The 10,586-nt window shown below is 43.4% G+C and overlaps 2 protein-coding genes across 4 annotated transcripts in view; one reads left to right on the top strand and one right to left on the bottom strand.

The window, feature by feature from the left end:
* CUNH2orf49 (chromosome unknown C2orf49 homolog) overlaps positions 1–3,697 on the bottom strand; it is an 11,767-nt gene extending 8,070 nt beyond the window's left edge. For 2 of the 3 annotated variants that reach the window (XM_032419781.1, XM_032419782.1), the window contains exons 1-2: positions 3,529–3,696; positions 991–1,157 (exon numbers count right to left, since the gene is read on the bottom strand). In XM_032419781.1, coding sequence (XP_032275672.1) covers positions 991–1,157; positions 3,529–3,627 — 266 coding nt within the window. In that variant the 5' untranslated portion in view covers positions 3,628–3,696. Of the gene's footprint in view, positions 1–990; positions 1,158–3,528 lie in introns of all 3 variants that reach the window. The other variant, XM_032419780.1, reaches the window with a different exon arrangement.
* A 6,780-nt stretch (positions 3,698–10,477) lies between these two features.
* Positions 10,478–10,586, top strand: part of TGFBRAP1 (transforming growth factor beta receptor associated protein 1) — a 64,438-nt gene continuing 64,329 nt past the window's right edge. The window contains exon 1 of the mRNA XM_032419418.1: positions 10,478–10,535. The gene's annotated coding sequence lies outside the window, so the exon portion shown is untranslated. The remainder of the gene's footprint in view (positions 10,536–10,586) is intronic.

The following is a 10,586-nucleotide window of genomic DNA, read 5'->3' as shown; positions in this document are numbered from 1 at the left end:
GTCAAAAAAAAAAAAAAAATTTTTAAAAAAAAAAAAAAAAAAAAAAGGAAATTCATTTGCTTGTGGTTTTATGAAAAATTTTCTGAAATTTAAAAATCTTAGTGTCCCTGAAGCTATATGACAGTTCCTTCATTTCTTTATTAGTCAAAGACCTTTAAGTCTTGACTACACTTTTTTCTCACAATTCAGCAAATCTTGTTGGTTCTACCTCCAAAATACATCCAGACTCCAACCACTTCTTACCAAGTTCACTACTTCGGTCGAAGTCCCCACCATCTATCACCTGGATCACAGTACAGCCTCCTGATTGATTTCCCTGTTCCCCTCACCCCACCTTAAATCACTTCTCAGTACAGCAGCCAGAGTGATGCTGTTAAAATGCACATCAGATGATGTCATCACTCCCTCAAAATCTTCCAATGGCTTCTTATCTCAGAGCAAAGCCGAAGTTCTTACAATGACTAACAAAGCTTTACGTGATCCAACCAACAATCTCCCCCACTCACCTCCAATAAACCTCTTTTCTCTACTTTCCCCTTGATTCTCTCCACTTTGGCCTTGATGGCCTCTTACTGTTCTTAGTTTATGATGGGCACATTCCTGACCCAGGCTCTTGTATTCTGTCTGGAATGCTAGCTTGCTTTCCACCATCTACAGGTTTCTCTACTGAACTGTTATTTCTCAGTGAGGTTGTTCCTGACCACTTTACCTAAAATGGCAATCTGTATCCGTTTTACTTTTCTCCTTAGCATTTATGTTTATCACTATGTAACATACCATATATTTTACCTAATTTTTTAAATTATGTTTCTCCCAATTAGAGTATGAGCAGGGAATTCTGTCAGTTTTATTCATGCTATAAGCACAGTGCCTGGTGCTCAATAAATAGTTATCGAGTAATTGAATTTTTCTTACCTAAGTTTACCTGGAGAAAAAAAAAAGAAAAGCAAAATTGTTAAGTCATATAAGATAAAAACCGCTAAAAATTACCTTTTAGTCTCATTTTTCATCTCATGTTGCTCTCTTTTCTTTTCCATCATTTTCCCCCACCTATTCTTTGGCAAATCTCTTTGAGGCAACGGTATTGCGTGCTGAACATAAAGATCAGTGAGATTGTCTTTGTTTATTCTTATGTCATTTTCAACAGCTATGTTCTTCTGTGGAAAAGGAAACAAAAGTAATTTCAAAATAACAAACTTCATGATAATTACTACCTACCTAACAGGGTAGAACATTCCTGCTCAAGTAACAAATTTTATAATTATAAAGTTTAATAATTATGTATTTTATAATTTGCCACTATACATTTTAATAATTATGACTTACTTTATTTACTTATAATTTATAATATTTAAAACTTAATATAACAACTCATAATTTACACTTATAACTCTATAATTATACAATTATTATGTATTTGCTATAATTATAGAATATGTTATTTAAGTCTGAGTTTGTTATTTAAGTTGTACAGGGACTTAGAGGGACTTCAAGTACACGGCAGTCCTACATAGTCCTATAAGAAGTAGTATCACAGAGGTTAACCTCTGCAAATATCAGGTTCAGCCTCATCTTAAAAGACAATGTCATATGTTCTCAGCATGACAAGGACTGCAGTCCACAACTGGTCAGCCAGTAATCAGGCATGGAGACCATTTCCAGTAGCATCATCTTAATCCATGAAGTAAACTGAAAATGGGAGACTGCCTGGGGAAACCAGACCAAAAAAAAAAAAAAAAAAAGCCAACAACAATAACAATTACTACATGCTGTCAAAAAGTTACCCAGAGTGTGACTATCATGATCAAAGTAGTGGGCTGGGGGTCTCACCCTATATATTGTTCCCCATGTCTCCCTAATAATGCTTCTTAAATTGAAGTCAACTACCAAGATTTCAAATGGCCCTACAGATGGACACTGCAGTCCCCTTACTGATGACCGTACTGATAACAGTGCATCATTACAACCAGCCCCTCATGTTTTCACCAGTCCTTTCAAGTAGCTTCCAGTCACTGTCCAACCATCCCTGTCTAAATTACCTCATTCTCCCTCACTTTCCAATTTGCTCTCAACATCATGAAAAACACGTGGCATAAGGAAAAGGAGTAGTTACGGATAAAGAGTTTGGATTTAGGAAGGAAAATGAGGATGGAAATAAGACCATGGACTCTTCATCTGCAATTCAGAAAGGCTTGGAAACATTTGTGTTCAGTTTAACCAGCAAATCAAGCCCATCTACGTCCTCTGATAAACTTATCCCGATTACTTTCTTCTTCAAAATTTAAAAGTACAAATATGACTTTTCTCTCTTATACTTGACCACCGTTTGTTATCAGTTTTCACCCTCTATTCACTCAGAGATATGGAAAAACCCTGGAGAGTCCGCTGGATAACACTCCCAGAGAATTCATAGGCACCTTAGTTTGGGAAGCACTGCTCCAGGGTGGTGCTTCTCAAGCTATGGTCCCTGGGCTAGCAGCAAGAACGTTGAAAATGCCAATTTTCAGGCCACACCCTGGACCTACTGAATCCGACACTCTGGGGATGGAACCCAGTAATCTGTGTTTTAACAAGCCCTGGGGGTGATTCTGACGTACTGCAGGTGAAAGGTAACAGACCTCAACAAATTCTACTTAGTAGGGCTTAAGGAAATTAGAGAAAGAGTACTTAGGGGTAAACACAAGGAAAGCAACAAAACATGCGATTTAAAATCACAAGGAGGGGCGCCTGGGTGGCTCAGTCGTTAAGCGGCTGCCTTCGGCTGGGGTCATGATCCCAGGGTCCTGGGATCGAGCCCCACATCGGGCTCCCTGCTCGACAGGAAGCCTGCTTCTCCCTCTCCCACTCCCCCTGCTTGTGTTCCTGCTCTCGCTATCTCTGTCAAATAAATAAATAAATAAATAAAAATTTTTTAAAAAATCACAAGGAAACTTTCAGTAATTCTCTACCACTTTAAACCAATTTCATCCTTCTTTTGTCTTACTTTTGTTGATTATCTGAGGCCACATTAGCTCGAAAAGAGGAAATGCTGCATCGAGAGCCGGGAGTCCGGAATTCTCCTCCTGCCTGCACCATTTAGCGATGGTGTCACCTTAAATAAGTCACTTTATTTCTCTGAGACGCAGTTTCATCTTTAAACGAGGTGAGGATATGAACAAAGGGCGATTTCTCCGATGCTTTCCAGCCCTGACAGTCCCTGATTACTATCCTTCATTTCTACTACGATTTTTCCCCCGGCCCTTGTTCACATATAGGCCCCGGGGGTCGCCTAGGACTCCTCTGTCGGAGCCATCAAAGACCCAAAAGGATAAGTCCTAATTCCCAGGAATTCCTGATATCCTAAGCACGTCTCTTTCCCGGATAGGGGCGTGGGGAGACCTAGTCGGTCCGCGTGGAGTGAAGAGTGACACAAACCGGGCGGGAGGGGCGACGGCGGCGGGTGTGTCCACTTGCCACTGAGGATTACTTGGGGCCAACTCAAGTCCGAACCCCTCTCCCAAAAAGGCCCACCCGCCCGGCGCGCCCGACCTGCTCCAAGGTGAGGAGAAGGAACTCCTGGGACAGCAGCTCCGGGTGCAGCAGCAGCTCCGAATCCGTGCAGCTGCGACCGCCCACATCCCCCGCCATCGTCGTCGCCAGGAGACCCCGGCCGGCTACCCACAAGGCTCCACGAAGGAAGCGTCCCGGAAGTGACGTGCGGGCGGAGCCTTGAGTGTGACGGCACTCCTGTGGCGCCGCGCGTCCCGTTCCGGCTCTGGTGGTGTGCCGGGATGCTGGAATAGATCTTGCTGAGGGGAGACTCCCGTGGCCGAAAGAAGTGGAAGGGACGTCTGCAGAAAAAACGATTGGCATTTGACGTCTTGCAAGAAGAGACAAGAAAAACGAAGTTCCCGAAGCGGGCCACGATTGGTCGCGCTTCCTGTGACGTCCGGTGGCAGAGGCCAAAGGGAATTCCTAGGGCAGTCTCGCGGGAAAGAGGCGGGGCAGCCAGATGTCCGTTACCCTATGTATGGCACTGGTAGCTTCTGAAATTGTCTTGGTTTTCTTTTTTCAACCTGCTTCTTTGTCTTCTAATCCTCCTTCAAGACGATGATGATCTTAGGCCAGAGACTTTAATTCCTTGTAACCCCATGGCCTCACACATAGTAGGCGCTCACGTATTCCCTGAAAGAATACTCCGAATTTACCTGCTCACGTATGAAAATAGTAACAAAACCGCCCGTGAAACAGCCAGACATTGGTTGGACATTAACGATGTGCCACGTACTGGATTTAATATGGATAATCTTGCTCCTCAGAACAGCGCTCTGAGATATATGTTACGAGAATGCTAGTTTTCCAGGTGAGGAACCTGAGGCATAGGGTAATTTGCTGAAGATCACAGAATGAGGAAGTAAAAGACTGGCGCTCAAGTGCATTTTCTCTGCACTTGTAACTACTGTGAAGTAACAGTTTTAAACAAATTCTTGTAGGTTTCAATGATGATCTAATCCCTGGTAATTCACCAAGAAATCTCTTCTACTTCTCTTTCATCTTTTGTGGAAGAGATATACATCCCAAAATATTAGGCACATTAAAAACTTGCAGGCATGTTCTAAGTGCTTACTGTTTGCAAACTCTATGATGTATCATCTTACTGGAAATTACTGCAATAAAACGTGAACAACGCTGAGGATGCTAAAAGATAAATCTTGAAGAAGCATTGGAAAATAAGTGAGATGCTAAATCAAACAGATAAGGTAAAGCTGAGAGGTGTTTTGCAATTTTTCCTAATCATTTATGTATATGATACTTTATCTAGAAATTGAATTTCAGAACTGGGCAGAAACTTAAGTTAGTCCAGTTCTTTCATTTTAGTGTTGAGGAAGTTGACCTGAAAGACATTTAAATGACTTGCCCAAAATAGAACAGTCTTAGACCTGAGGTGAGGCAGGTATTTGGATGTTCTAATTTGGAGTTAAGTGCATTAACTTCATGGTATTAGGATCATGGTATTTTATATCCAAAATCTGATTACATTTTCATAATAGTGAAATTAGTGTGACTGGTATTATCCTCATTTCCTTCTCCAGAAGGCACGTTGTTTTATTGGCAAAAGCAGTTGTTTCAGAAGGAGTCTGGGCTTGAATACTACACCTTAGTTCAAATTTTTTTCTGCTGCAAAAGGAGACCATGGGTGAGTAACTTAAGTCTCTCAGCCTCAATCTTATCAGAAAAAAATTGCTATGCTAACATCTGTGAAGAATTATCAAAGGAGTACAGATTATATAACACACTTGGCACAGAGCAGGTGCTTATTAACTGGTAGGTGGTTTTTAGAAAGTATTCAACCATAATAATGAGGCAGTTTAGAAAACTGGAGAAAGGGCAGGCTTTGGAGTGGCCTGGACTTGGATTCTAACCCTGGCTCCAGCACTCACCTAGGACAAATATTTCATGTCTCCCCACTGCAGTGTCCTCACCTGTGAAATGGACATTGTAAGGCTACCCCACAATGTTGTGAGGTTGGAGCTAGAGTATGTAAAGTGCCTCCTCTGTTTGGAGATTTGTTGTAGCCTATTGACTGTCATCAAAGGAAGCAAGTGGTAGGATGGTGGTGTAGGTGGGGAAAAAATTGAGTTTAAGAGTCTGAAAATATGATTATACATCCTTGCTGGGCTCTTTTACCCTGTGGTTTTCTAGACTAATCACTTAACCTAAAGCCTCAAGCAAAAATGTTTTGTGGCAGGTAGAACTGTTCTTTCTCTTCTGTTTTTCTTAATTTCCCAGAAATACTACTCTGCTTTAAAACTGAATCCATTAAGATAATTCCAGTTGCCTCTGAACCAAAAATCTCTAGAGGGAGTGTCCCCTCTGGCAGGAAAAAACATCAAGATTCAGAGAGTAGGAAGTAGAATGAGAGTCTAACACTCCCCAAAGGAAAGAGACTATTTGGTAAAGCCTGCCCCCACTCCATCCTGGGCAGAGCCTGGGAGAGTGGAGCCTCAGAGAATTTGTGGTCAGGTGACTGTGCTTTCATCAGAGTTCTGATGTAGGAAGTTGGAGTGGGGGAGAATTTACATTTCTAACAAGTTCCGAGGTAATGTTTCAAATATGTCTAGGGAGAAGGGCCACCTCACAGAGATTTCTGCCACATGACAGGGCAAGGAAGCCACAGACATTCCCCGATCCTCAAGCTAGGCAGTTGCCTGGATTGGAAGGACCAGGCCCGTCAGCACTGAAACAATGAGACTGAAAACCAAACACTAGAGTGGACAAAGAACATCTCAGAATCCCTGTGGGGACCAGTGATGCTAGGACCTGACATCTCCTGCTTCCTATCTTGGCACTTTAGAAATTCCCCAACCTGATGAACACAGCCCAGGGAAAGAGAGAGGGCCTCTGTTGATAAGACTATTGTCACTGCAGCTGAGTGGGGGCTTGAAAAAGAAATAAAGCTCAGTTACAGAAAAAAATTCTATTTGTTACACATTTGAGTTTGTATACTGAAGTTCATTCCTGCTACCCTGTTATCTGTGAGTATTCTATCATAACCAACAGTTTTTATGTTCAGTATTATAAGAATTTTCCCTTTACTCGAAGATCATGAGGTCTCATTCTTTAACATTTTTATTTGGTGCCTATAGTTGACAAAAACAAACTGAGGGACACCAATAAACACTACCATGCCTGGCATCATCGCCTCACTGGTTTATGAGTTCCTGTAGGAAAGGGTCCATACATTTCCTTGGAATCTCTCACCTGGTCCATAGTACACACAATGCTTGTACTTAGTAGATACTCAATAAACGTTGAATGAATGAGTCATGAACAAAATATGTACTGAAAACTTTGGGTGTTGATTCTTCTTGTTGGTATTGTAATATTCAAGATACTTATGTTACAAATATTTTAGCATTAGTTGTCAAAAATATATTTGAGCATAAATAAAATTAAGGAGCTTCAAAGTGAATATAACAGTTTAAAGAGTACTTCACATTTTGACCTGTGTTTTTAGGTGTTTAGAACCACAGTTCTGCTTTGAGTTTCAAATAACTACTTTTGGTACCACAATAATAATTAATGGTTATATTTTTTATTGTCATTTCTTATTCCTTTTACAATCAGATCATAATAAGGATGCGTTCGCTGACTTCAGCTACTCATCCCATAGGTCACCCCTTCATGAGCTCCTTGAAATGGTGTTTTGTCTTTGAGTTCTCGGTACCCAGCACAGTGCCTGGCACACTGTGTAAGACCAATAGCATGTGCTGAATGAATATGAGCAAACCTTTCCTGATTCCCAGGCACTTCCTAAGTGAGCTCTCCTGTGACCAAACTTCTAGAGCACATTATTTTTTGCCTTAGGATCTGATTAGGTGGGTCTTTCTTCCACATATTCCACTAAATCAGGGGTTCTCAAAATTGAGTATTAGAGTCACCTGGAGAGCTTATGAAAAACTGTTTGCTGGGCGCTACCCTGCAGTTTCTGATTTAGGAAGTTTGGAGTAGGGACATGGGAATTTGCATTTGCAGTTCTGAGGTGATGTTGATACTGTTGATTATCAACCGTACTTTATAAACCACCGCACAAAATTAAGTTGCTTGGGGGGGGGGGGCTGTGTATTCCTCATTTCAGGATCCCCAGCAGCCTCTGCCATAGTACCTGGGACATGGGAGTAGCTCAAGAAATAGTTGACTTGAATAATAGTTCAAAAAGTTTATTTTACTGAATCTAGATTACAGGTATATGGATATATGTACATATATCCTTAAATGAGCTAATACACGTAAAAGCTCTTAAAACATGGCATGTAGTGAGCTAAGTTTGCTTAAAAAATAATAAATGTTAACCTTTCTTTGCTTAACTTCATCTTCTAAAATGATACCCAAACATTCAAAAGATGTACTCTTAACAAGACTGCTTATAAATGAGAGTAGCAGAATGTTAGCATTAAAAGCCTCTTTTAAAGATAACCTGGTTTATTAATATTGAGCATCAGGAATTTTCAAAATTGGTTACATGCTTCCTACATGCAGATAGACACAGCAAGAACATGGTAGACACACACTTTGCCCTCAGGAGCTTATAGCCAGTGAGGAAGTGAGGAACCCAGAGGAAGTATGAGGAGGTCTAAGTAGAGGATATTAAGTTTGGGGAATGGCTAGCAACTATGGAAGTATTCACTTGTATCTATTCAACTCCTAATCATCATTAATCTGTTAGAACTCATCTTTTGCACATTCTATAAAATACTCTTAACATGTTCAGTATGGGCCCAAGGGATATTTACTAAATATTAATAAATGAAGTTGAAAATTCCTTTGAAAAACATATGACTTTGATTATTTCTTCTTCAGTGTAACCAATCAAAACAGCATGAGGAATTTAGAATTAGCCTGATGCAGATATTTGCACGTTTTTGGAATAGTTATTTACATCCAGGTGTCTGTCATATGTGAAACAGACTTCTCAGAAAGTTCCAGGAAGAACAAATGTTTCTAGGTGGAATCATGTGCACATGTGGAACTTGCCATTTTAAGAATCCTATGGGAAATCCTTTCACAAAGGAAATAATTATTTCCGAATTATCTTTTTTCCCCTTTTTTGTTAATACACATTTTGACTTCTAGATTGTTTAAAGCAGAACACAAATGCTCCATCAACTACTCAATAGAACGTAACTTTATAAAAAAATTCACTGTGGTGTTGAATTCTGGATTCTTTTTCCTGCTCTATTCTTACCACCATGGAATTTGGGACAAGTCTTTGGGACTTTGCCTCAGTCAACTCACCTATAAAATGGAGACATTACTAGTGCCTACTTCATAAGGATATGGCACGGCTTAAATGAGATCATTGCTATAAGACCAACGTCCGGCATTCAGGAAGTGGTCACCTCTGTAACCAGTTTTGCGCAGCTCTCCGTGTGATGTATAGGGCACTAAAATGGAAAAGCACAAATTCTAGGCCCAGCTGGGTCAGTGATTAGCTGATGACCACTCACATATTCTCCCAAGGCCCGGGCAAAATGAGGAGACTGGGCTGGATTTGCTCTGATATTTTTCTGCTCCCTGTCTCCGCTGGCCGCTGGCCTCCTTAGATTTGAGTCCATTCACTACTGCTTGTCCTTGAAGGGCAACTGCTGGTCATAGCTCTACACTTCTGGGAAACCCATTCCCCATCTCGAGGCTAAGCTGGTTTCACTGGGCAGAACTGAAGCACTGTTTCAGGGTGGGGCATGTGTGTGGCCATGAACTCACAAGGGAGGTGGGGTAAAGGACAGGCCACAGAAGATTGCTTCTTGATGGTTCTTTATTTCCTTCATTTAACTTTATTGGGGTGGGGGTGGGGGTCATTTGTTCTTCTCCCTTTGAAACAGAAGACCACAAAGTAGAATCCAGTATTTGCCTCCAGATTCAGGATAACGTCTTTGTTTTACAATCCCTTGGTCGGGAGGGGGCAGAAGAAAGCTGAGGCCACAGGTCACGGTGGGTTCTAAAGTCTGGGAAAATCATTTAGAACATTTGCTGTTTATATGCTAATAATTGAACGCTGACAACCCTGGAGGGAGCTTCCTAATGGTTTTATCTTAAAATTGGATTTTGAGTATATATTGAAGAGAGAGGTTCATGGATTCATATAGTACCCCAGGATTCTTCACTGTGGCTGGTGACGCAAAGGAATAGCTACTGATGGACTTTTACTAAAAAGAGTGGGTAAAATAGACCCAGGACTCCCTTTTAAAATAAATACGTCATGCAAATATACAACTCTCTCTAGGGATTCCTTTCCGCCCTGGGGGCTCTGGATTAACCTTGGGTCTGGGGGTGGTGGGCAGCGCCCGCCCAACGGGATATTTCAGCCCCACAGCGACCACCACCAGCTAGTCAACTCCCGGAGCCCAACTTTGTCAGATGGCAGCATGGTCAAGCCTTCCCAGGACTCATTGATTGGTTGGGTCATTCATTCACTCAGCAGGTATTCCCGAGAGCCTACACTCTGCCCAGCGCCGCGTTGGTGTTGGAAATTGAGAGGTGAGCAAATCAGGCAAGGCCCGTGTTTTCCTGAGGCTCTGCGTGCCAGTGGGGGAGGAGAGAATACATTAACTACAACAGTCCCCGCCAGCATTTCTGGAGCACCCACCCGGTGCCAGGCGGTGTTCTAAGTGCTTCACATGAATTAACTCATCTGACCCTGCGCACCGCCCCGAGGCTGGCGCTGTAGTGATCCCGGCAGGCGGGAGGAAACTGAGGCCGAGGGGCGGCCCACGAGGGCGCCGCCCGCAGATCAGCGTCGCCCCGGGCCCACGGGCTGCTCGGTGGCGGGGCGGCGGGGGCCGCAGGCCGGGCTGGACGGCGCGGGGACGGCCGCGCTCCCGCCCTCTGCCGGCGCCGGGTGCCGCCCCACGTGACGGGAAGCAGCGGCGGCGGCGGCGGCGGCGGCTGGGCCGGGCCAGCCCAGGAGCGGCGGCCCGGGAGCCGGCGGCGGGCGGCGCGGGGCCCCAGGCCGCAGGGCCGGCGCGGGACGGCGGAGGCCGGCGGGCGCCGCGCTGGTGAGTGCCGAGGGCTGTGGCCCGGCCCGGCCGGGCGCGGGGCGCTGGGGG

The sequence above is a fragment of the Phoca vitulina genome, unplaced genomic scaffold (assembly GCF_004348235.1).
Source record: "Phoca vitulina isolate PV1807 unplaced genomic scaffold, GSC_HSeal_1.0 scaffold22, whole genome shotgun sequence".
Taxonomy (NCBI): domain Eukaryota; kingdom Metazoa; phylum Chordata; class Mammalia; order Carnivora; family Phocidae; genus Phoca; species Phoca vitulina.
The sequence above is the reverse complement of the archived record's forward strand: the minus strand, read 5'-3'. Positions and strand labels throughout refer to the sequence as shown.